The 27,503-nt window shown below is 46.0% G+C and overlaps 1 protein-coding gene across 18 annotated transcripts in view; it reads right to left on the bottom strand.

Moving 5' to 3' along the window:
- Positions 1–27,503, bottom strand: part of FBRSL1 (fibrosin like 1) — a 508,094-nt gene that overhangs the window by 275,039 nt on the left and 205,552 nt on the right. For 14 of the 18 annotated variants that reach the window (XM_064675506.1, XM_064675512.1, XM_064675523.1 and 11 more), the window contains exon 3: positions 10,089–10,190. The exons of the other annotated variants lie outside the window; for them this stretch is intronic. In XM_064675506.1, the coding sequence (XP_064531576.1) occupies positions 10,089–10,190 (102 nt within the window). The remainder of the gene's footprint in view (positions 1–10,088; positions 10,191–27,503) is intronic. 18 annotated transcript variants of the gene reach the window in all.

Here is a 27,503-nt window from a genome sequence, read left to right as displayed (position 1 = left end):
GTTTCCAAGACTGATGTTCTAGTGGGTACCAAAGCCTGACCAAAAATACTGAATTGTTGCAGGCTGATCTTGAGGATTGTTTGTCTTTTTGCACCGGTGCCAGAAGTTATCGTGTTAATAAATCAGCACAACAGCACAACACCCCAACGAGATTGATGCAAACCGATTGCAAACACTTGTAATTTTCCACCAGTCCCTTCGTAATACCAGTTTGCAAACCTTTTGATCAGAGGATACCAAGATACACAACAGAAACCTTTCCAGAGTCCTGCCCTCAGTGAAGACTCAATTGCCTCATCCCTCTGCCCGTGCAGCTCAGTGCCACTGCCTTGCACCTGCCCCAGACAGGCAATTTGCCAGAGAAGTGCCCACAGAGGAAAGTTTCCAGAGCCAAGAACAGGCAACAGCAAAGTCCTACAACTGAGTGAGTGTGCTGCTGGAAGCAGGAGGGTTCCCTGTTCAGCCCATCACCAGCTGGCACAGGAACCAAGGTGCCAGATGGAAGGAAAGATGTGACACAGCTCTCACACACAGCTCTGCAGCCCAGAGGTGACTGGGTGCCAGTCCCCACCCCTGGCATGCTACACCTGCCCCTCTGTCCTGATGTAGCTCCAAAGACCTCTGCACTGCAGGGAAAGGACAACTTTCACAGGGGAGCCTGAGACAGCAATAACACACCAACAACAGTATTTGACTTCCCACTTTCTGCCTATTGCATGTGGATTTGGCATCTGCCCTCAAACGCTACAAAAAAAGTAGGGAGTTATTTATAAACCTCTTTAATGTAAACTGCCCAGAAATAAAGCTGTAGACTGGTGAAATGAAGGGCAGTAGCATTTACATCTGTTTTTGAGGAACCATGGGAAACCTACCCCACCCTCTAAGTACTTTTTACCCCAAAGTACTCGTGGAATTCAGCCTTGTACAGAAAATGGGTTAACAACAATGTCCTGCTATCTGTGTAAGTCTGTCCAACAGCTGAACACAATTATCTGTTCCAACACTTTGGAGAGCTTGATCAGGCAGTTCACCTAAAGTAAACACAGAAATGAGGAGGGGGCAAATTACCTGCTTGGAGAGACAGGAGGAGAGAAGGAGAAAGGGTGGAAGTTCTCACTCCACCCCCTCCATCAACTGAGATTTAACCAAGAATGACAAGGTCTAACTAATTGGAAATAATAACCAAAAACAGAAACAAGAGGTTTCATTAGAAGCTTCTCTCTAGGGAAACAGTCTCTCAGAGCATTTTCAGTCTAACAGTTACTTTCAATCTTTGAGTCTTGTGCACACATAAAATATTTTCCCGGCATGGAGCAGACCCTTGGACGAGGAACTCAAATGCACCAACAACAGACCTGCTTTTCTTAAGATAACTTTAAGGCATCCCAAGCTGTCCAAGAACCCCAGGAATCTGCAGACCACTGATTTAAAACCACCAAGTAGAAAACAATAAAAACAGTTGCTGAATAAAGTGTTACATCAGAAATAATTAAAACTGAATGGCAGTTAATTCTGGCATTTTTCACATCCACGAACTTCTTCCTCCCTTAGAAGCTCTAACATTAAATTCCCTGAAAATCAGGGGGGAGGAAGGAGGAAGGGTGGGGTTTTTCCCCCTCCCTCAGAATTTTTATTGCATGCATAAAGTTAGTAACTGGTGAATTCTCTGGATTCGACTTGTAAAATCCTCTCCAACTATGAGGTTTATGCATAGCCAAGCCCCACACTCTCCAGAGCTCTTTGTATGCTTTTTTTCTGTGCATCTAACAAACCACTGTTGCTTTCTTGCTTAGCTGGGAACACTGGGACTCTTTAGGAGGATCCACACCAACTGCCACATGTAGAAGCTTTGAAAACCCCCAGCTAATATCAGCTACGAGTGCCAGAGCAGAACAGTTTGCGTGCAACTGTGATGGATGTTCCCAAAGAAAAAAATCTTTGGGGGTTAATATAAACATAGCTCAATCCGTATGTCTCTATATCAAGATCAAATAATGAGAAAAGTAATCAATCGTGGCTGCAAATATAAGAAATCTTAGTGGAAGTTTAACTTGGCATCTGCCCAAAGCTGAAGAAACCTCCTTTGACTGTGAATGAGGGCTTGTCTGGCAAGAGCAGTTACTGGGGCAAGTCTTCAGCTGGAATGACTTACCCAGGCTCTTACCTACAGGACAGGAGCACTCACATGGAGGGCTGTCAGAAAATCCTTATTCTCAAAATAGTGTATTTGCTGTTTGGGTCCATTTTCTCCCCGTTGGAAGGTCCTCAGGCAGCAGGGGACAATGGTCACCGTGGCACCCAGCCAGTCACATTCCTGCTAGTGCTGCACCCACCCCAAACCCAAACCAGCCCTTACTGCTGCAAGCCAGGCACCCCAGACAGCTCGTCCTGGCCCTCAGACAGTGCCTGCAGAAAGCACTGCTGGCAGGGGAGGGGCTGACAGACACCCAGCTCAGAGACACCACTGTCACCCCACCTGGCCAGCGCTCTGCAGCCAGAGGCAGAACAGCTGCCACATCATCGTGCCCTTCCCAAAGCCTTCGGATCTGCAAACCCCAGCACGGCACAGAGAAGTGGGAGATGGGGAGCATGGAATGCCAGCCCTCTGAGTATGGAATTCCAGAGTATGGAATGCCAGCCCTACGTGAGAGCAACCCCAAGCACTCCCTGGGGAGGGCAGGGGCCCTCCCTGCCCGGTTTGAGCCCTGCCTTTGTGCCTCTTCCAGTGCTCTTTGGAATACCCAGGGTTTCTGAGGGAGGCTGTTACTAGTTAGGGGCAAAATGAGTGTGGTCTGTGCATTTAATGACGCATAAGTGGAGCTGCACTGCTAGATGGCATTTGTGCTCAAAGATAAATGGCTTATAATATTTTGCAGATGATGTGCCTCTTTTACAACTAAAGATTTTTGGTTCCTTTTAAGCCCAAGGTTAAAAACAAAACCAGACAGCACAGACATTTCAGTTATGTCACAGAGTGAATTATTTCTACCCTGGGATAGCTCTCGTGTTAATTACACTGGATATAAAAAAATACACCTTTCTGGCAGCAAAGGCAAAATCTGACTGCTGAAAGACTCTACTATCCCCCCCACTGATGCCCTTGAGAGTTTGAGTTACACTGCAACCTGCAACTGTATTTAAAAAATTTCTTCCTTTATTTTTGATTAAAATGGTGATTGCAATTTAGAAAAAAAGAAAATCATGACAAAATCTCACCAATAACCTGCAGCAGGTTTTCCAAGATTGTCTATTAAATTGACAGGAAAAGTTATTTCCCTTGTATAAATAAAAGCATGGCCTTCCACTGCTCTCATGATGCAAAGGAAATCAAGACACCCTCTGTTCACTTTCTTAAATCCATTGGGTTACTTATTGAACTAGAAAGACAGCAGGAAGGGCTTTAAAATCCAGTAATAATCACAGTAATAGGGCACCTCAAGCCAATTCCTCTCTCTCAATGGGTCAGGCAGGTTTCAACTTGGATCTTTTGAATCCTTGATATAAAAACTAACTATAAGGGGATTATGTTAAAAGCAGGTGATGGCAGCACAACCACAAAATTAACTCGTTTGTAGTGTTTTCTTCCCTCCTCTTTGGCAAAAGACCTAAATTAACATATTCCAGAAATGTCAGGAGTTCATTCCTGCTTTTCTGACATGTGCCACTTTTGTTGGCTGAAACCTGAAGTGTATCAAGTACCTCCCAGTCAGGTGTTTTCAGCCAATAGCTATTCCTATGTGGGCACAGGACAGTCCCCAAAAAGTGCCTCCTACCACTGCTGTTAATCCCATCCTAGAACATGCCCAGTGTCCCCCGAGGAGCCCCCAGCAGAGGAGGGAACTGAGTCAGATTTCCCAGCTCCTACTTAGTGCCCAATCCTGCCTTGCCAAATCACAGGCCCAAAGTTACCATAGAGCCCAGTGCTACCAGCCTGATTGGCTTGATTATCACTCAGCTGAGTTAAGCAACAGCATGTACAGAGATGTGATTTTTAATTCTGTTTTATAGCATTTGTTCAGGATGAAACTCAGCTCAGCTGTACCCACCCTCCACTCTTCCTTGGTGACCCCAACCCCGCAGCCAGGGAGGACTGAGGCACGTGGAAGTGTGTGTGTTTACCCTCCACTCAGTCATTTATGGAAAGTTCAACAACAGAATATGGGTTCAGCTTTGAACACCAGAGAAGTCTTGTATTTCCTTTCCAAGCAAGTCCCTTATAAAACTCAAATGTCTTGGAATGGCAGGAGTAAGTGGGGAGGAGGGCAAAAAGGGCTAAGGGCAGAAGATATCCCAGACCTTAACACAGAGTCTCTTAATGCAATTAATTTCCATAGCCACACTCCTGTCTGCTGATACAATGAGTTCAATCGACTTGGCAAAGGTCACACAGTGCATCTGATGTTCACTGAGATTAGAAACCCAGACCTGACAAGATAACCACAACACATGATGAATGATTTGGATGTCGTGCAAAACTTGAATGTGTTCCTTTCTTAATTCACTTACTTTATTATGTTGGCTAAACAAAGAGGGTTATGCTTAGAAACACTGCAAAACCAGTTCAGTAAGATATCCAACTACAGGAGGTCTGAACATCTGTAAGTGGCTTGATAAGCTACAGAACAGCTTCCAACCAAGACACGTGGATACCTACAGCTGATGGTCACAGACAGCAGAAGGAAAGATGGTCACTGACCAGGAACAAAGAACTGGGTACAGTCAGTCAGGATCAACATAAAAAGACCTCACCCTTCTGAAACACAGAGAAGCTACATGAGTGCTGCTCCCATTCCAACCATCACCCTCTGCCAACTTACCAAAGCCTTCTCCAGACCTTCCTCCTTCCCAGCTATGTTTCACTACCTGAAGCTTCATGCAAGTCATTACAACTTTGCTTGTCATTTCTGCAGCAGCAGTTTTCATGCAAGCATTTGGTATTTTGAGGGCCACTCAAGATAAAAGCAGACAGAACGCTGCAGGGACGGGAACTTCTGCCTCCAGAAGAATGTGACTTGCAAGTTGTCACGATCCTCCCGTGTATATTCAAACCAGTTTCCCAAGACTCATGTTTTGAGGAGGGGGTCTTAGAACTATCCAGTTGCTACCTCTGTTTCGCTAAGCTCTGTGATGCTCTTATTCCACTCTTCCAACTGCGGGTCAGATTCCAGCGTTACACACGGGGAACGATGCACAGCACATGACACAAAGAGTTTGCAGCCCACGTGTTGCTACCCCAGGCTTTCCAAAAACCTCCTTCAATCCACTCAGTAACATCCCTGATCGTGGCACTGAGACCTTCCCGACCTGAGACACACCAAGCTCTGCTGTGGCACTGCCACCCTGCCCGGAGTCAAGAGCAGGCACCGCACACGCACCAGAGTCCACAAAGTGGATAAACACGGAGCTGTGGAGCGACTGTGGCCCAACTCTCACTTCAGAGGCTCATTTGATTGTGCTTCTGGCAAGGTACTTCAGCCTGAGGCACAGGGAAGGGACCTGCAGCTTCGTACCCTGCTGCTGCTCTAATCCCCGTGCCCCAGGAGGGGAAGCGTGGCACGGAAAGCAGGAGGGAAGGGGGGAGACAGCGCCTGTGATGGCACACAAAGAAAAGCAGATCACAGGGAACTGCTTGAATCAGAAATCACAGGAGTTATTTTGTATTCATCTACCAGAGAGAGAATTTTATATCTAGCCTATACAATATGCTAAACGCTTATCAAAGAACATTTAGAGAGAGGAAGATCTCTGCATTTCCTAAAAGACCGCTTTTCGTTTATTATGTTTAAAGAAAAACAAACAAACATATGAGGATAGGATGATGGAAAATTAGAAAAGATAGCCTGGGGGATGAGAGGTAAAGGCTCTGAACAACTTAGTAGCAGCGCTTGCTGGTTTTATGCACAGCTGAAGCCAATCCCTTGAAAAGGAGAGTTTTGACTCTTAAGTGGCCAGCACCTCTTGCAACATATTTCCTAATCAGCCAGTATTTATGGTCGATATTTTATATTTCCAATTTCCCCCTAAGGGCTCGTGAGAAAGCAGCACACCTGCCAACCTTTTCAGCTGGGCCAATAATTGCCAATTTGCTCTTTGCCTTAGTATATCACTCAATTTAGCCCTGGCTGTGCCCTGCATACATCCTCATTCATCTCTGTGCCCCCATGACAATTAGAGTGTTAGCTTCAGCTAACTAGGGCAACTATTCTACTAGGGTTGGAAGACAATTATTAGTCTATTTTCCCATCTTGTGGCAACAAAATTGAGAATCCATGACAATTACATTCAGCAATTCTGCACTCTGCCGCCTGTTCCCCCTCCTTGCCCCCACCTTCCGAATATTTCAAATTATCACAGCTCTACTACCACATTCAAATTTTCCATGTTCACAGGGAGTGAGGCTTCTATTTAAATGATAATGAGGGACGATCCATTCAATTTAGTGAGGGAGAAAATCCATTAAAAAGCAGGCAGTTCTTAAGCTGATGGGTCAAGAAAAAGATAAAAACCTTTTTTTCAAGCCATTATACAAGGCTCTGTGTGGATTTTTGGACTGTTCAGGACATCAGAAAAGATTAGGACAATTATGGAACATGGGGAAAACCCAAAACAAAATGCCCAAGCCTTCCACTTTTACTTGGGTCAACACAACAAAATAGCAATATGGCTTATCCAGCTCTTAATTCTCTGGCAACTTCCAATTACCTCACTATGAAGGACAGCAGAGGAAAACCCCATTTTGGAAGAAGGCTGTTGACTCTGTGTTGGTTGAGAGTACATGTGTAATAGGGATGTCAGCTTTATAGTAGTTTTTAAGGGAATTTTATATCAACACTGGGAACATAAACAAGTGGCAGGTTCCTGTCCCCTCTCCACACCATAAAACCTGGGCTAAAACTTCACTGTTTTCCTGCTCTGAAGTTTCATCATCCCAAAGAAGAGCCCAGCCTCAACAAATCAAACCTCTGCAGCCAGAGATGATTTCACTAGATCATAATAAGCGCTTTTTTCCCCCCGATGACCCATAATAAATGGCACTCAGTGTAATGTCTGGAAAGACTTACTACATGAGCCAGACAATTACTGTCTTAGTATGAAATTGTATCATTCTCTCCCCACAGAAGTTTCACTTGTGGCAAAGGAGCAGCAGGATGCTCTGGGGTTTGTGGTGGACAGACTGATGGCTGTTTGTGTGTGCACAACAGAACCAATCCTCTGCTTCAGTTTTCTTTGGAGTGCAATTATTTCACGACAGACCAGGCCACCTCTTGACTTCACGGTCCATTAGAGACTAATGACATGCACTAATGTAAATAAAGAACAACTTGCTGGCATCCCACTGAACGAGTCACCTGAGGAACAAACAGCAGAGGGGAGCTGAGCTGCTCGGGATGGAGCCTTCGGAATGGGGAAGGACAGCGGGGCCGGAGGGAGGACTCCCACACTCCTGAGGTGGCAGCGCTGAATGCTGTAGGTGACACTTGCACACACACACATTCCCACCACACCTGCTCTGTGCTACCACCCAGCAGCCAAACCTGCCACCTCCTGCCTCATTTACCCCTTTGTTCACCCAAGTTAATGGGGAAAGAGACAGGAGGGAAAGGCAGCATAAAAAACCAGGCCAAATGCACCAAGGAACAGCAGGAGAGTGAGAAACAGCCCAGGTGCCTCCTGCTGCAGAGCATCCATGTGCAGGGACACTGCCATGTGCTGGAGCCCCGTTTGGAACCACTAACCACAAGGAAACACTGTCCCTGTCTCCCCTTTTTGTCTTCACTGCCCTGTGGCTTTCTGATCCTCAGTGCCACATGTAAGGAGTTGTGCCAGTCCAGTGGCACCCCAGCTATATAAACAGTGTGCTGGGACTTGCAGCTCCATGGCCAACAGGGACCAGGCAGGCTGGACAGAAATCCTGCAGGAATCGGCACTCAGGACAACGTCATCATCTCCTCTGCCTTTCCCTGCTCCCTCTCTACAAGACAACAAGTCTGCTGCCTTATCCCATTGCACAGAAATGGGGAAAACCATCTGATTGCACCCGTGGGACTTTCTAAGGCTTTCAGACAGTCGCTAAATAGGCTACAGAACATGTACCAGTACGCAAGGCAGCTTTATACGTAATTAAAGCTAAATTGCACTCATCGAATAATGAACGAAGAGCATTCTGTGATTCATGAACCTTACTTTTCAAACTGTTTAATTACTAATTTGAAAAATCCTCATTTGCAATGGGTCACCAGGTCACGAGAGCAGCTTCAGTGAAGCCCTGAAGTGTGTCCCGGCCTCCAGGCACTGCCCAACTGTCCCCGCTGACTAAAAAAGAACAGAGTGCCTATTCCCCCCTGAACTGCACTGGCTGCTGAACAGGCTTTGAAGATTTTGCAGGAATTAGGCCCTCAGACTCAATTCCTACAGGCTCAGCCTGCAACTTTGGGGGGCAAAGGGAAAGGAGGAGAAAAAACCGGGAGTGCATCGGCTTAACAAGGGAAGTCTCCAAGACCACTTAACGCTTTGACCTGCGCTAATCGCCACGTGGGAACCTGTCATTCCTTCCCTGTGGCCCCACGTCACAGCACAGCCAGGCTGCCAGGAGCCCCTGCTCACACACCCACTGGTCACAGCACAGCCAGGCTGCCAGGAGCCCCTGCTCACACACCCACTGGTCACAGCACAGCCAGGCTGCCAGGAGCCCCTGCTCACACACCCGCTGGGAGCAGCCCAGGGGAGGGGAAGGAGAGAATCACACCACTGTATGCAGATATAAAATTACGATCATTATCGACCCACAGCCCGGCCAGAGACGCCCCGCAGGCAGAGGGGGTTTGTCCCCGGGTCCCCCCCGGCTGCCGTGCCCCCACCACGGCGCGTGGGTTCCCAGTCCTGGAAGCAGATCACAGGACATGTTATTTTTCTCTTCCTCCCACCGCGTCGGCTGTTTACAGCGCCCCATTCACACTCCAAACATGTAGAGAGAATTTTCCCCCATCACATTTCCCTGTCAGAGCTGTCAAGCCGAATCCCGCTTTAATCTGCCAAAAGCACTTTTCTGCTGACATTTTTAATAAATACTTTCAGCTTTTAAACACATTTGTGGGAGCCATTTTTTCCCCTTTTTCTCCCTTTTCCTCCCGTAGAATGGGCTCTGAAAGCCTTAATAGCAAATACATTACACTTATCAAAGGCCTTCCCCCTCTCCCCTTTGCATCCTGAAGCGGAGGTAGTGTTTTCAATTTTAAAGCTAAATTAACTGTCCAATTGAATTTAGCTGGTGTGAGCCGTTTTCTGTGACAGGTTTTAGTTATGAAGCATATTTTACATTAATAGAACTCAACATGAAAACCACTCGCTCTGGGATTTCTGTGGCTTGCCATTGAAATGGCAAATTTAATATTTCAGACATGCTCGTGCCAGCGTTTGATTATTGTTCTTCATTTAAATCTCTCCTAACGGGAAAGGTCCTAATTAGTAAAAAATCATGTTTTAATGAAGGCGAAATGCTAATTGCTAACACAAAAAGCCTTCATATAAAATTATCCCAGCACTGCCATTGATTTCTTGGTGACTCAAAAGCCCATTTGTGTGTTTACACACTAGGGCACCGTTTGCTTTTGTTTTATCATAACATTTCACTCAACGTACCATCGAATTTCCTGAGAGAAAGACAGCTTTCCCCCAAAAAACCTCTCATATCTCGGAGGCAGGAAGCATAAAATTAGATGAACTGACTTTGCACCCAAACTATGTGATTACGTGCAGCAGCTAAACCCAAAGATACTGCAAAAAGCTTTTTAACACAACTTCTTTAGGAAAACAAAACAAAACATCAAGCCACTCTTCCCCGAGGAATAACAATTCCATTTTGTTTTCCCATCTCTGATCTTTCGCTTATCATATTATTTGCACCATGATTATAGTGTTTGCAAGGCAGCTCAACCACTTATGCCGTAACACTCAATCATGACATAAAAAAAAAGTTATTACACAGTGACCTCTGGATGCCAACATTTGTTCAGCAAGATTTATGAAAAGCCATGTCAGCAGCGGGAATTGCTGCAATGAAGCGATGCTTTCTCCTGAATGGTACTTACATCACTGAGACGGTCCCTTGAGCTGCTCCGCTGAGAGCTTGTGGCCTCCCTGATGCTGTCTTCCTCGCTATTTCTGCCACTTCTGCTTGTAGGGACCTTCATCTAGAGGGAGAAGAAGGAGGGGGAAAAAGGAGATTTTCAAGCACTGCTCTGCCACCTGTTCCCGAGGTCGCCGAGAGCAGTTTAGTCAAAGTTTCACTCCTACGCCCACGGCACAGAGGAGAGGACGCCTGTGAATGCACGGGGCTTCTCTGCAGCTGTGCTTAACCACGTGTGTCCATATTCCTTTCCACTAACATGTGAGGGAAGTGATGCTTTTGGCACTCCTGGAGGTGGGCAAGGCTGTGCCAAAGTCCTTGGGCTGAGGTGAGAGGGGAGCGGACGGACAAACCCCGTCCCTCTGCTCCCAGCACATAGTGGCTGTGACACTGGGCTTCCACTGGTGCCTCTTGCTGCTGGGCCACTGCTGACCCCAAAGTCAGGTCACTGCTGACCCCACAGCCAGGTCACTGCTCCCCAGCCCACAGATGTGCCCTGGGGCCACCCCAGTGACTGCACCAAGAGGTTGGGACTGGCTCAGCAGCCAGCGAGAGACACCAGCCTGAAACAACTTGCTTGAGATACCACACGGAATTCAAACTAATGCAGGATTAACTCTTAGAGCCAAGGCTTGTTCTCTAACTGCTACATCATCCTACTTCCTTCACCTGAAGTTGAACTCGTTTTTGGATTGAAGTGAGAGAGGCAATGTTTGAAATCACAGCAACCTCCCGCTTACATCTGCAAAGAGTGTTACAGGGGGAGGAGAGAGAGGGGTAGGATAGATGTCATTCACAGCTTCATTCCTGGGCTCATTTACTAACAAATTATTCTGCTAATTCCCTTGTGAAATATTGGGTGGAAAGAAGTGTTTAATTTATTAATAGGTTCTATTCATATCAGTTTGGTTCCATTTAAATTACACTATTTAAAATGTCGGCTTGTACAAATTGGTATGTTTAATGGTAATAAAATCCCTTTGTTTCTTTCTGTCCCATTTCCTGGCGGTGTCAGTGGCCAGCAGGGCTTGCTCGTGGTGCTGATATAACCCCCCCAGCCCTGCCCCTGTGGCACAAGGCACCAGGCTGGCTGGGCACACTGCCACAACGTGGGCACTGCAACCTGAGCCCCGGGAGCACACTGATCCCTGCACTGCCATGGATGTTCGACAGCACTGCCAGCCAAGTGCCCCACAGCCTCTTCATATTTGAATACAATGTTCAGGGCACTATATGGAGAGTGAACTTCACTACTCATCCAGAGTACACAGCCCTGTATAGGCTTGGGCAGCAGAAGACAGGGAAAGTACTGTGCTCATGTCCAAGCAACAGTAAATTGCTGATGGAAGTCCTTACTCTGCATGCCTTCCTGCCACTTTACACCTCACCAATTCACTTTCCTCCGCAGGATAAGACTTTTAGACTCAAATACATCAAAGCCCTAGAAGCAAACATTTGCTCATGGTCACCCCATCACACAACCACCACTCCCAGCACAGTGCCCTGTCTCGCTCATCGTAAGCCACCTTTCCAATACGCTGCCCAGCTGAAAACTTTTATCAGGACCAGTATTTCATCTTTGCTCCTACATCAAAATGTTCCAGCAGCACAGCAATGAGAGCTGAACCCTCCTGCGAGCTGCTGGAAGTGTTTCCAGCCAGCACTGAGTTTGCATTTGCAACCACCAGCACCACACGTTTCTCTGCAGGAAATAACCCACTCGAAACGCACCGTGTTCAGTCCGTGCTGGCTGTTTCCTTAATAAATAGGTCAACAACGTCAAACACAGAAATCTAACTAGGCTACATCAATATTGGCCATTATCCATCAATTTTTTAATTCCACATATAATTAAGGAAATTTGGTGAGATTTTTTTTTCCCTAAGTATAAAATTATTGTCATTCACTTACTTTATTCTTTTTTAGGTCTTTATTAACCAATTATTACTTCAGCTACCCCATTATCTCGCCTAGGATTGACGCCAAGCCAATAAGACAAGTGGTAATATCCCCTTAATTACAGCCTTTCAAAAACACTGGCACACCAGCTTTCTTCTGTCATCTGGGTCTCCCTACACTTCATCAAAACCCAACTCCACTGGTTCCCAGCCATCAGCCAGCTCTTCTGAAACTCTTGGCTGTAAAGGATCTGACCTGCCAATCTCAATGCTTCCAGGCAGCAGGTGCTTAGTTTCTGCCTCAAACAGGAACCACTTAACCATTACAGAACAGAATTACAATTTCCCTAATACAGTGCAGAAATCCTACTGAATTCTGTGGCTTTCTGATTTCTGATCCATAACCTTAACCCTCCCACCTAGGAACACATCAAAGCCTGTCAAGATTATTACACTTCTGACCTAAACAACTCCTAGACGGTTGCAAATTAAAGGAAAAATAAATTACACCATTCCAAATCCCTTCACCTTCCCGAGCACAAATGGTCACCAGAATTAATTCAAAAGGACTAAACTGCCAGCTGTTTAAAGTTAGCAAAGACTCACCCAACCTGTTACCAGACTGGAACCTTTTGCTGTTTTTCTTGAGTTACAGTCAGCTCCAAACACCACCTGTTTCTTTTCTCCAAATTTCATTAAAGGAAAACTACACCTACACCCACAGTAACAAATTGAGACAATTTGACCTGACAAGGTCTTGCACGGGCAAGCAAATTAGAAGCATCACTGCTGCCATTAACCTTTCCAAGTAAATATCAATTATTAAACTTGCTGCACTACCTCTGTCCCCAGTTTGCTGCTGTGAATTAAGAGGGTCATCAGCCTTTTTGACAGATCTTGTTCATTTACACCTGCTGCCTGCCAGCAGGGGAGCCCGCACACCCGCAGCCCCAGCGCTCAGCCAAGCTGCCTTAATTCATCAGTAATTACCCTAATGAGCCGCATGCAGGACCCAACGAGGAGGACAAGTTGTTCTGCTAAATGGATGCATTGGTTTCAGGGGCACTCTCAGCAGACCCGGGTATGAGCGAACTGGACAAAAGCTGCTTTCCCAAAGCTGCCACTGACTCTGCTGCTTGATTTCTACTGATTTTCTGTGGGTGTTCTTGCTTGAGTTCCAGAAATTCCTCCTAACCACGTTCCCTGATTGAGTTTTACTACAAAAACTAGTATTCCTCTCCCTTGGAAAAGGTCATTACTGTTTCAGAGGCTGCAGTGGCTCTGTGAGCCAGGGGCGAGGTGGGTTCCCAGCCCTGCTCCCAGCCAGGGATGTCACAGCTGCCTCAGCACAACCAACTCCCCAAGTTCATACACAAAACATAATCCTCTCCTAGCACACACTTACAGAGACACAGGCATTACTGCAACACCCACCCCCAGGGTTAAACACCTCAGGCAGAGGAGCCAAATATCCTATGGAAACACAGGGCCACCTGGGAGAAGCTGCCTTCCTAACCTGGACAATGTCTCAAAATACTCCCAGTGCCCAAAGCTCAGCAAAGAGGGGCTTGGAAAAGTGCTCCTTAGACTTGTCTCCTGAGGGCTGGGGGTGGGAGGGGATCTGTTTGTAAATCCAGGCTGATTTCTGAGTCACTTCAGGATAGCTAAGCTGGAACAAAATAAAAAAGGCACAAGGAGACAATTACTGATAATTTATCTCTTCCAAAGGCCAAATCCTGTCTTCATTCAAACACTAAGGCAGCAAGACACTCATGTCCATATATATGCATTGAAACATTGAATAGGTGCTGAAGTTTTACCCAAGCAGAGCCTGTTTCATCACTGAAGTTAAGGGAATTCTCCAAGAGCATTAATTAAACCCAAGGCTGCTTAAAAACCAGACCAACGCAGTCTCCCACAAGATAAATAACACCCCTGACCCACCACACGCTGCAGAAGAAAGCTGGCAGCAGGCAATCCTGGCTCTCTGCAATAGCTACAATCCAGCTTTTACCAGGAATGACAGATCTTTGTTTGAGAAAGTGGAAGAGAGTTTCCAGCTCCGTGGGAGCGGGCCAGCACTGCAGACAGGGCTGGCTCGGTGGGGAAGGACTGGGGGCAAGGCACAGAGGGTTTGTAAGGCCAGGATCAATCTGAATGCTGCAGGTGCTCATGGACAGTCCCACGCCACGTTCAGAGCCAAGAATTATGAACCTTGCGCTGTTGGACATCATGTAGCATGATTAAATATCATAACTCATCCTGGTAATAACTCCAGCTCTCATTAAAGTCCAGTTCTGCTATCCTGGAATGCTGCTGCCTTTCCATCTCTCCCATCCAACTTCCCCCTCCCTATTTTTGCCCGTGGAGCAGGGGTGGAGGGAATATGTGAATGGGCAGAATGGGTCTTGCTTCCCCCTAAAAGGGCTTTTTCATTACCTCTACGCTGGCTCTCAGCCCCTGCTTTTTAATCATAATAGATCAGCCTGCTCTCCATTTACTTAAGCTCTTCCCATGTCAGAGGAAGGCACGTTTTTATTCGCCACACCTATTTTCCCATCGCGGGCACGCCGCCCCTGCTCATTATTAATAAATACACTTCGATTTATCACAAGCTCCATTTGAGTGCCACGGGGAGCCCGGGGCAAGAGGAGACAAATTCTTTTCTTAAGTTGTTCTGAAAGGTGCTGGGCTGCCCGACCCTCACCCCCATTAACCCAGCACAGCTCGCGCGCTCCTACTGGGAGCTCCACGCCTCGCGCGGCGGCAAACTCGGACTGATCTTGTGCCATCTCAATATATTTGTTCATTATCTTGCGCACACACAGAAGCATTTGGAAATGTACTCGGGGCACAGGCCAAATTGAATCATCTGCCTTCATTTTCCACACGATCTGAAGCTACAGCTGCTACAACAGGCTGTGGGATTTTTATTTTCCTTCCTTAACAGGGTTGGGTTTTTTTTTTTCCCCTCGCTCTTAAAGTCGCAGCGGTCTCATTTTAAACCCCTTGCTGTTGGCTTGGGTTTGTGTCTGTTTTATACAAAGCGGGTCTTGCATACGCACAGGGTGGGAAAAGAAATTCCCAGCAACCTCCCTCTGTGCTGTTCTGAAGGAAAGACAGAAAGCAGCAGTCTCAGGGAGAGACATAATTGAAATATTCATCTCTGAGATGCCTGTTCTGGTAGCTCAGATGGGTCTATTAATCCACAAATCCTCTCACCTCTGCCAGTGGACAGGCACCAGCAGGAATGGCACCCACCTGCTTTGTGCTACACTTTGGAGCCAGGAATGGTTCCATGAAAAGAAAGCAGCCCTTCCAGATCAGATGGGGCACAGAGCTCCACGCAGCACTGAGCCAAGCTGTCTCCTTTCAGGAACACGTTAACTTCTGAGAAAGAACCGTAATTCCTTTTCAAAGCTTTTGAAGATCAATTTTCATTTGTCTTGAGAGAAAGGACAGACCAAACACAATCTCTGGATTTGGGATTTTACTGACTTCACGGCAAATCTATTTTGGCAGAAGCCACTTGGAGATAAGTGGGCACAGCTGAGAGGCATCCAAGTCTCAGAGTTTAGGTCCAAGCTTTCAGATCACCAGCGACAGGGATGAATCAACCTTATCATGCTCATCTATCTAAACTAATGCTGCTGAACACCACTTTACATCTCATCAGCGTGTAATGACTTTATCATCTGCTCTGCCAAAGGACCCTTTTCCAACTGTTTTCTACAGGGTCAATCTAAGGAAGAAAAATATTCTGCGGGTAACATTTCCTTCCAACACAGACCACGATTTCACATGGCTACAAGAGTTGTTAAGGGCAACTGTTCCAAAAACTTATCAAAGCTAATTGTACGGCCTGCCTCCTTCCCAGCAAACAAGAAAATTACACTTCAACAGTATTTTGTGAAGACTTTTTTTGCTAACATATGCTTGCATTTTATTATCGACTCCCAGATAAGCTCATGTTTCTCTGAGAGACTATCAGTGGTAGCAACTTTCTGCAGCACAAGCCAGTGAACTGCCTTAATAAATACAAATGGACAATTTAATTAAAATATATTGGAGACTTGGAAAAAGTACTATTTGTGGACGAAACAGTCTGTTAAGGGATTGCATTCAAGACTAGTTCAGTGGTGCTTTAAGCAGGCAACAATAAGTGGCAGTCAAACATACTGCACAGAGCTCTACCCCAATGATTAAAGACCACGCCAAAATTATAAACGTCTGTTTTCCAGAAGGGGGGAAAAAAGTCACCCAGTTGCCTCTGGTTTTAATGCTTGAAGCAAAACAAACCATTTGGCTTTAAAAATGTACTTCTTTAAACCTGAAAAGACCCATGTATCAAAACAAGGTGGAATCAGCTAAACACATTACTTCTGATTTGTTTCCTTGAAAATCCAGCCTTAATGCATTCTAACAAAATTTATCTATCCCAAGCATACCTCATAATGAGATCAACTGGGAAAAATATCAGGCTTGTTTGTATATTTTATACTTGCTCTAACTTGGCAGTTTGGAGATTATGTATTCCCCAGGTCCCTCCTTAAATCGTTTCACACGCTGCAATTTGATTTTCTTTGCTTGCCCTTTTCCACAATTTTTTTTGATACATTTTATTGAGCTCTGGCTCAGAGGGAAACGTTTCCATTGAATTAAGGGTGCAATCATTTTTTTCCCCCTCTAAATAAGGACATATGGCGTAGAAAGCAATGCTATGGTCCAAGTATTTTATGATTGAAGTAGGACTCATTTTAAGAAATGACAGTAGCATCAGGTTGGATCAGAGTAGTTTTTCTAATTGGGTGGTGCTGTTGTGGAGGTTGTGATGGGCTATCTTGGCCATAAGTCATTTTAAATATGACTTGTCCATTTTTACTCACTGTGATGAAGAAGAAAACAGCAGCAGGGATGATACTGAGGGAAAACTACTTTTTTTAGCATTCACTCAGAAAGTTCCATGACTTTTCCAATGTTGCTGTTTATACATTTACCTGCTAGGCAGACTTCTGGTGTCCAACCCTGGCTTACCAGTTTCCTCTGCCTAAGTTACTTCAGTATGCCAGTCGAGCAGTCTGTAACACAGTGGTTAATTTTGACCTCTCCCTGGGATTCAGAGAGCTTGAATTAATGATAGCAAAGGATTCCTGTGCTCAGACTGTCCAAGTCAGATGCTACAGCAAGGCAAGTACAACAACTCACTGTAATAAAAAGTATCATCAGTGAAGAATCAAAATATTTAAAAGCTAATGATAGTTTCTCAGCTACTGGAGCAACACTGACTATTCACCAACAACCTAACTTTGCATCTTAAAGCTTGCAACTAAACATGAGGGTCACCTCCCATTTCTGAGACCAAACGAACCCCAAACTCCTCTGGTATGGGCAGCTACCTTTGCAGTTTTTGGAAGGACTGCTGCATGGTGCTGTGATTAGCCAGGGCAACATCCTGCACTGAGCTCAGCTTCAGCTCCCCAAGAGACACTTCTGCAGGTCTGGTGCCGCTTCTAACGAGGGAGTTTGATCTCACAGTTCTTGAGAGGCGCAGTCCAAAAGGGCTGGCCAGTGCCCTCAGGGCTTGGGTAAGCCTTTCCCCCAGTGCCCAGCACCGAGGGGCTGTATGGAGCAGCAGGGCTGGCTTTTCTGCAGCCCTGGAACCGCTGCAATGATTTTTCACAGCTCCTGGGCTGGCAGGTGGCCCCGGCTGAGGAGCAGAGCCGGCCCCGCTCCCCGCACGGCCCGCGCTCCCGGGATCAGGAGCCTCGCTGAGACGCGAGAGCTAATGCTTATTTTGGAAAAAAGCTGGTGCTTAAGCAGGCAAAACTGCTCGATTTTACAGCTGCCATCAGGCCTGCATAGCAAACTGCACTCTGCATGCCCCCAGCCGCACTTGGCAGATGGCAGCAGACAGCTGGGGAAATCTGGGTTTGACATACGTCAGTGATAAACTGTGTCAGCGCAGCCCTGCCTGGGCTGCAGCGAGAGCGTGTGTGCAGGAGTGGGACTGGGACTGCTGAAGGGGAAAGAGCATTCCCAGCCAATTTAACTAAATCCTGCCTTCCACAACAGGGTAGGCAGACGGCACCTCCGAGCCCTCGGGGCTGGATGGAGAGGCAGGCAAGGCAACAGAGGGGGAAGGTACTGGGCTTGCGTGGCAAGGTTTTGGTAGCAGGGTGGCTTCTGTGAGAAGCTGCCAGAAGCTCCCCCTGTGTCCAGTGCAGCCAATGCCAGCTGGCTCCCAGATAGATCTGCTGCTGGCCAAAGCCGAGCCCATCAATGACAGTGGCAGCACCTCTGGAATAACTTGGTTAAGAAACAGAAAAATTTGCTGCACAGGAACAATTGCAGCTGGAGAGAGGTGAGAATATGTGAGAGAAACAGCCCTGCAGACATCAAGGTCAGTGAAGAAGGAGGAGGAGGAGAAGGAGGAGTGCTCCAGGTGCTGGAGCAGAGGTTCCCTGCAGCCTGTGGTGAAGACCATGGTGAGGTGACAGGTATCGAGGAGTAGCATCCAACAAATACTCCATGAGAGAGCTGAAAGCCTCTGAGCCTCTTACAAAATAAGATCTGTGACTTCAAGTTTCACATAAAGATGATTTGAACCTGTGGTTCTCACTTATAAAATGCCATCCAATATGCATCAAATGGGAAGTTGGTTTGGCAGGTTTTTTGGCGATGGGAAAGAAATGGATACACTGAAGATCAGCTCAGAACAGATCATCAGAATGAGCTCAGAACAGACACATCAAGTGTCACCAACACCAGTGCAGGGGACCACAGTGAAGGGATCCCTGCAAGGGAAGCAGGATGGAGGTGTGATTGACTGAGCAACCACTCAGCAAGGAGAGAGCTGCTTTCAGCTGGAGCCAATGGACTAAATTAGGCTGAGCTTACACAATGCTTTTAAACACCATGTAGGAGGCAATCAGAACTGACAGCTTTAACACTGCTGCCATCTACGCACACAGATACCGTCTATTAAAGGCTAATATCAACAGCTGTGATGTTCAAAGCAAAGGCAGATTTAATATACATATTAAATTGTCCAAAGCTGCAGGAGATGTTTCAAAATATATTAGGAAATTCAGCCAAGAAGAATATCTCTGTATATCACAGTATTTCTCTTCTGGTAACACTACTCACCAAAATCAAGGGGTTTGATTTGAATACAAAAGGTGATGATAACCTTCAAAATTGATTTTAGTAAAAGAAGATCCCAAAAAACAAGGTAAACACATTACTAATTATGTCAGACAGGCAAAACATTCAGTGCAGTTCTGCTTCAACCTTGAGAAGAAAACAGACTCAGTCTTCTGATAGCTAAAGGAAGATATCAGACAACATTTGCTATAAACAAAGTCCAGACTGTTGCACAAGCTATAGGATGGGAGATCACGTCACACAGATGTTTCAACCAATCTTGGAATAGCCAGTGAGAAAACAGAAAAAAGACAAGTGTTGGAGACATATTTCAAAGGAGCCACTAGAGCTGGCTGGGCAGCTATAGGCACATTGCTGTGACACCAGGCTTGAGCAGGAGAAGGAAAAAAACCCAGAACTGGATTGAAGTGACTGAATTGAACTATTTCAGCAAGGTTTTCTGGAAAACTAATCTTTCTAAATACGCCTGGTTTCATTTCTTTGGTAAGTCTAGTTGAAAAGGAAACTGGATAAATATGACAGATTTAGGATTCTTCATGCACTCAATACTGCAAGACATTCTGATAAAAATTAGCACTATATCAATATCAATAAAGCGTGTTTTAAGTGGGGAACATATCAGCTGAGTTCTCAAAAAGTAGCATCAATAAATAACCATTAATGTTTGCTACAGAAGGTACAAGGATTTAAACAAGATTTGCAGTTATTCAACAGTCCCATCAATATCTGAAAAAAATATTATCAAAGCCACTGCAGATAAATTCATATATGGAAATAATACCTATTTAGAATAAATAAGGAAGAGGAGGGGAAGGCAGTTTTAGGCAGCAGCTTGGATTCTTTGGAAAACACACCCCAATAGGAAAAACATATCCCAAAGCAGAGCTGTGACTATGAGGGATGAAGGTGGTCACCTGCAGCTCCTGCAGGAGAGAGACTGTGCTGCCACACAGAGCTGGTTGGGAAGGGCTGGGAGGTGGCAGTGGACAAGCATCTCCATGTGATCTTCCTGTGCTACAACCAAAGGGAACTAATCCAACCCCTCAGCAAGGGAAGGGAGGCCACTTTCTCCTGGATACAGCATCAACAGCAGTGATTGTGCAAAGCCTCCCCAGCACCACGGCAAGGCACAGCTCTGCTGAACTGCCACGCCACAGTCCAACCTGGGGGGCAAACTTGGACAAGCTGTCCTGAATTGCTCCAAATCCTTCTCATGGGGACCACAGAGATCAACCAAACCACCGGCAGAAGAAGCAAAAATTGTCAGCAGCTCTCCAGGTGTGATGCACTGCAGGGCTCTCCTCACCTAGAGCTGGGCACAGGAGCTGTCCCCCTGCTGCTGACCAACAGGGAAGGAAATTCTGGAATGGCAGCCTTCAAACCCCAGGGGTTCTTGCCCGTGGTTAAAGGCAGAGACAAAAGCACCCACGTTCTTGCTCAACAATTCACTGAACCCCTCCAAGAGTCCCATGTGAAAAAGTTGTGCTTAGTACAGCCAGGCTTCAAACTCATTACTAGGACTGTGAGGCACCACAATAACACAATTAAAACACCACCAGATGTGTGTCATATAATACATGTTAAAAAAAGAAAAGACATACTGTGTGCAGATACAACAACAATTTGCTGTTCAAATTAATTCAGGAATCAGTACCATCCCTATAAACCCAATATATAAAACATATGCTACTGTAGGCATGCATAAATGGCATGCAATTTTTTCCAGATAAAGCCACACGTGCAACTAATAAAGTAAAGCGAAAAAAGAAAAGAAACCAAGTAAATAAATAAATACAAAGGCTGCCCCGGGAATAATGGATTTTGCAGAAACTGCTGTCAAAGATCACAGTGCTGAGCCGAGCCCCAGCCGTGAGCTGGTCCCCTACCCCCAGCAGCACAGTCCCACCCTGGCCTTGGGCCACTGCAGCAGGGAACTCCCATGGAGTGGGAATGGACACCAAACAGAGACCCAGGCAGGCTTTTTGCCCAGTGCTGGGACGAGGTTAAGCTGCAGTGGCACAGTTCAAACCACAGAGGCCCCACCTGACATCCCCTGTGTTCAGTGCTCCCCAAACCAGCCCCCGGTCACGTCCCTCCGTATCTGAGAGCCCGTAAAACTGGGAAGGCTCCAGTGTCACAGCAGCTGGGGGAAATGCTGCATTAAAGGCACAAGAACCAGCACTTCAATGCAGAGGGAACTGATGGCTGCTGGGCACGAGCTGTGGTGTGATGTGGGTTTAGCAAAGCAGAGACAACCCCCGTGCACGTCACCATGAGTGGTTTTATTCCAACTTCTACCTTGTTCTAATCAGACTCACGATTCGATTTGCTTTTAGTACTAATTCAAACTCTACAAAGCCACTCTCTGAACTCTGTCTAGACTTCCTGGGATCTGTCCTTTCCCTGGCAGAGGTCTTCACCCCCCAGCCAGCTCTGTCTCATCTCTCACAGGCAATGGAGAGCTTCAGTTCAGTCCCAACAGGAGCCAGGGCCGTTTTCCCCAGGCTCCCTGCACCAGCAGATGAACCAAGCCACTCTGGCAAAAGTTAGAGCAAACCTCACACCTCTGCAGGTCTGAAAAGCAGGTCCTTGGCTCTGCACTTGAAGCAGAGGCAACCTGACACATCAGTGCTGTCTGGTTGTGATCACCCATTGTGATCAGTCAAGACATTAGTGTTGTCAAGGAAACTTCCAGTAAGCCCATGAGCTCCTACACCACCAGGGCAAGTTTCTGATTTGAGAAAAGCATTATAACTACCAGAGCAAGCACAGCCAGCTCCACAAAGAAACACAGAAGCAATTTCCTCTAAATGCCCAGGGGACATCCTGTTTGCTGTTTGACATCCTGAAGAAAACAAAAATCCAAGAATAATTAGAGCTGAAGCAACTAAGGTGAAACCCTTTGGTAATTTTCAGCCCTGAGTAACTATAAAGGAGTGGCAATTATTTTAGTTAATGATCACTGAACTTTGAGATTAATGTTCACAGCTGAGGAAGGGGAAGCAGCCCTTCAGGAGGAAGCACTGTTGTCAGGCTGAGCCCAGAGCTCCTTGAAAGAGCTGATGATACTTGCTCACATCAAGGGACACAGGGCACTACCCAAAGATTTAAGGAGCTAAAGCAAGCACAGAAAGCTCAGTGCAGATGGACTGGAATCCTGCCCTATCTTCTTCCTACAGATTCCAGTGGTTTAGGGTGGAGGAAAATCCTTGTTGTTGGCCCAGACTGTACTCTCATGATGTGCAGCACAAGAGCGGCTTGGTAGTAAACTATATATTCCCTAAAACTGTGGGGTTTAAAGTTTCTCACTCACAAAAGGACTGTCTGAAACCCTGTGGCTTTGATACAGCTCAAAGGGCAAACTGCAGAGGTAACCACCAGGCAGGTACTGAAGGTTATCCAGCTGGTCTGAACTGCTCCCAGTGAGGTGAGGCATCCTCTCCTCACCGATTCTGGAGGGAAAAACATCACTGGAGCCTTCCAGAAAGGAGTCAGGCTGTGCTGGGGGATGAGCTGAGTCCAGAGCAGGGGAAACCTGCTCTCAGCAGGCCCAGAGAAATGTGACCCCATTGCACCTGCACTGCTGCACAGAGGGCACAAAGGCTTGTCAAGCCCCAAAATAAACAAGTCCACTAATTCAACTAAAAGCCTGTTTTGAAGTTGATTTAGACCACTGTAAATGCTTGTCAAGTTTTAAGCCAAACCTTCGTTTTGTTCAGGTTAAATAAGTTATCAATCAGTCTAACTTGAACTGGAACAAGCAGCTTCTGAAGCAAAATTAAAGTAACAGCCCGGTTAATTGAGCCTGCTGTAGTCCTTCCCAGAAGGATAGTCTTAGCTTCAGGAAATACTCATCTTCCTTGTCACATTTGGTGCTGAGAGGTATTTTTAACAGTAATAAGCATCTGCTCTCTCTACTTGTTCAGTGGGAAAGACTAGAATTATATACACAGCACCTTAGAGGACACAGTAATAGCAAGATGCATTTATTAATGATCCTACTAATATTTCCTGAGAGCATCTCCAAATACTCTGCAAATGCCCATCAAATTTAAGCAGCAAGGAGGCACAGTGGGTACTTTTATCATCCCTTCTTGGAAGGAGTGAAAAGACCAGGTGGCTTTGGGAACATCAAGCAATGGACCTGGAATAAGACTGGGACTACAAGTATGAAGAAAACTGGATGGCTCAAAGCACTGCAGCTTTTAATAGCAACCATCCTGCATTTGAACCACAGATCATTCTCCACGGGTGACACGTAAACAAATATTCCTTAGAATGAAAGTGTAAATGTTAACGGAGTAGAGCTTGCTGAGAAGGTAAAACAAAGGAATTGCTGCTTTTTTGGATGCTGCATGGAAACCCTGAACCTCCACAGGAAATATTTTAGTTAAAAGGAGACACAGAGACACAGCATGAAAAAAATGAAGCCATCAGGTAAGGCAGGTTTTGTGGCACAGGGGTGAGGGAGAAAGCCTTTGTGGGGAGATTGAGGACTGCTCTTGATTCACGGGTCAGTGAGGTTTTACTGTGGGGAGAGGGACCTGTGTGTGAGTGCTGCCCAAAGGCAGGAGGCTTTGAAGGGCCTTGGAGACAGATTTGGGAAATGACCAAGGTCTGTCATGCCACGGGATCTTTACAAGCAGCAGTGGGCCCCAGACCTGCTGTAACCAGGGAGAACAAAACTGAGAGCTCAATCCAAAATTCAGCAGGACTTCTCCGAACTGTAGATTTTCCTGTAAGAGCGGGTGTGGGAGAAGGAACAAAGCCCAAAATAACAAAATTCACCAAGGCAGAACTACGGGAAGAGCTAAATAACCAAGTAATTACCCACATCTTTAACGGTCCTTTGTTGCTGCCTGCAGATGAGCAGCAAGAGAACAATAGAAGTAGCAAGTGGGAATGGCCGAAGCCTCTAAAATATTGATACAAAAATTGAACATGTCTCCTGGAGATGTGAAACTGGTCTCACATGGAGCTTTTGTGCTAATAGCTGTCTCAGTCGACATGCAAAGTCTTTATAACAGCACATGTCTAGATACCACTGCAGTATCCTCGCTCAAAACACTTCACCTTACTGCTACTCACCCTGTACCTGACAGCTTCCTATTTAAAACACTATTTCTGCTAAAGGAAACCATTAACAGAGGGCTAAAGGAAACAATCTTATTCGCTGAACCAACACTGTTGTCTCAGCAAAACAAAGCAATTAACATCTGAGTTCACAGGAAAATATATTAGCACAACAGATGCATGTGCATGTATTTCGGCCCTTTGGTAAAATGCGCTGTTTTGGGGCCAGATGTTTCTGCTCCTGCCAAAGAAGAATCCAGCTGCATCAAGCTGTGAATATTTCTTCTGATCTGTCAAAATCTGCTATGAACTCGAAGAGAAAAAAACAGAACTGAAGTTTGAAATAGAAGCCTGTTTTCCACTGGGGATTTTACCACCATCTGTATTTTAAAAGCTTTAGTACGACTTGACAGAGTCAGAAAAAGTTTGCAGCACAATAGGTAAAGCACATTGAAATACCATTCAAGAAAGGTTTCTGGTAGAGTTGAAACATATGGTAAAAGACTAGTTTTGTGCATTTTTCCCCTTAAAAATCAATTTATACTTATTAGTTGGATTTACAACATGTTTAAATTGTATGGCCTTTTTTGTAATGTGCTGCCATTATGAGCTGAACTCTCATTACTGAGATGATAGAGCAATATTGAATTACTGGGCAAACAAGGTCCTTTTTCAAAAACACCACAGCGATTGCTTTTCTCACGGTTTCTAAAACCAGGTGTTGTTTTTTCTTTCATTAATAGAATTACTATGGATTTGCACTGATGCAAGAGTAAAATCATATCCTTTTCCTGAAACCATAAAAAAGGAGCCAAAATGGAAACAGAATAGCTAAGCAGAAAACATGAAAGCACCTCGTAACGCCGCTGAGTTCACAAACTGCGCCACGTTTGTCAACGCTTGGTGCTGTCCTTCCTAAAAATCCTCCACCCAGCAGGAGCAGCACGCTCCCACCTCCCATGGAAAAGCCTGGAACTCGTCTCACAGACACCTCTGCTGTTTTATTCCCGCCCCAGGGAGAGCACAGCAGCAGGAGCAGGTTCAAACAGCGACTCGAGTGAGTGGCTGCACCATCATCTTCTGGCGAGTCCTAGAGCCGAGATTTTCTGAAGTGCCTCCCACAACTTGACTCCTAAAGGCGCTGAGATTCCAATCTCTCATGTTCTATCCTCAACATTTCAGCCTTAAAAAAAAAACACAAACCAACAAAAGAGCTCCTAACCCAGACAAACGCACGTGGTACGGCACAAATGAAGCAGAACACAGCTGGGTTTATCTGCACTTGGTTTCCAGCCTGTTCTCCTCAGCCATCGCCTGCTCTCCACGCTGCACTCAGGCAGCTGTGCTGCCTTCCAGGTGTGCCCCTGACAGGGTTATCTGTCTCTCCAAGAATTATGCCGGCGGTGAAAAATCACAGCGGAATTGTTTGGAAAGAAGCAAAGCCTCGGACGGACAATTCGGGTTTCACAGAAGCTGAAAGAGAGGATTTGCAGGTTCAAATTATTAATCAACACCCCGCCAGGCGGGGGCCAAGAGCAATCTGCCGGCGCTGAGGTTTCCTGGACTTAAGAGTGTAAAATCTGGATTTTAGATTGACTCAGGGAAGAGAGGGGGTTCTGCACCTACAGCCCCTTCCTTCTGCAGCATCCAGGCAGAATGGAGACCTGGCTTTTAGGGGCAAGTGTGAACTTATCAATGGTGGGGCAAGTTCTTTCAGGAAATTAGGGATTAGGAGCTTTCTGAGCCAGTGGACACGCTGCACATGCCAAGGTTACTTCCCTGTTGTTAAAGTCATGTTCCAGCTGTAACAAGACAGTATAAACTGCACATGGGGCCTGTCTTTTGTTAGCAAGAGACACGAAAAAAAGGCCAGAAAAAGGGGTGCTCTTTGAGAATCCAGCCTATTGCTGCAACAGCATCAGCTCTCCCCTGTGCCAACCATGATGACACAGGCTGCTGGGGGAAGGAAGAATTTAATTGCAATAAGCAGCTAGTAGAGTGTTAATCACAGGGAAGCACACAGTGGGGGCCTCTGGTCACATCAGGCTTAGCTTCAGCATCCTTTTGCTTGACCTTTCAAAACTCTGCAGGGCCAAACTTATGAGAAAAAGGGGGGGGGGGAAAGGAGACCAAAACAAAGAGGAAAAAAGGGAAATTCTTCACAAACAGTTTTAAAGAAAACGTTAACTGATGCTCTTCTGCAAACAAAAATGTAAAGCAGGTAGAGGGGCACTATTTGCTGCCTATTTCTACAAACCTCCTCACATTCTCCTGGGAACTGTCCCTGACAATAGTGAGGGAACACTAAGCACTGAGGCAGGAGAAGCACTAGCAGGGGTTTGACACGTGCCCCAGCCATGGCAAAATGAATGGTTCCCAGGAAAACTGGGAGCTTGAGGCCGAAATCAAACCAGAAAGAATGGGACACACTCCCACAGACCTGGATTGAAACCAGTGATTTATTTTTGCTTTATTTTTACCCCAAGTGTCTCTCGGAGAGGCTGTCCAGGGGAGTGTCCCACCACTGCTCCTGTTGCACCATATTATAATACTACTTGTTTCCTCTTGCCAGCTACTCATCAAGGATTACCACCAGCACAGCCCTCTGTTCTTTCAGATCTAGTCAGAAGGCAAATTAGTTGCAGCCTGATGGGGGAGTGCTAAATTTTTCATTACAATCTTTCTCCGGAGGTTTGGTGTTTAATAATTTGTACTGTATAAAATTTCACATATGGGAAAACACGGCACCACACAGCCTCTCCAGATGCCTTTTTTTTTTTTCTTGCTGCTAATCATGTGAGCCCCCCAGCTAAAGGAGTGGATTTAGGGCATAATTAAAGCTTTATAGTTTAATAGTAATATGGGTAAAGCTCAATTTTGTTTTTGAGAAGAACATGCCACATTTGTAAATTCCCATTTCACCCAGGATCAATTTTCACACAGGCTTTGTACCCAGGCTGCTTTGTTGCTGATATACCATGGAACATAAACCATGTAAGCAGCTCGTGGTGCTCTGAGAGATGCACACCCCTGCTAGGCCACTGCAGAGGCTCTTTAATTCCTTGTGATCAATCCAGGAGCAGTGGTGGCTGAGCAGGGCACGTCTGTGAGGAGCCTTGACATCATCTGCTCTGCTTCTCATCACATCATTTGGCAGGGGAGTCTCTCAGATTGGTCACATGAACTCCAAACCTCTGGAAGTTTTAAGCTGCAGCCCCAAGCAGGGCTGAAGTGATTTAACT

The sequence above is a fragment of the Pseudopipra pipra genome, chromosome 18 (assembly GCF_036250125.1).
Source record: "Pseudopipra pipra isolate bDixPip1 chromosome 18, bDixPip1.hap1, whole genome shotgun sequence".
Taxonomy (NCBI): Eukaryota; Metazoa; Chordata; class Aves; order Passeriformes; family Pipridae; genus Pseudopipra; species Pseudopipra pipra.
This window is presented reverse-complemented; position numbering and strand designations above follow the sequence as displayed.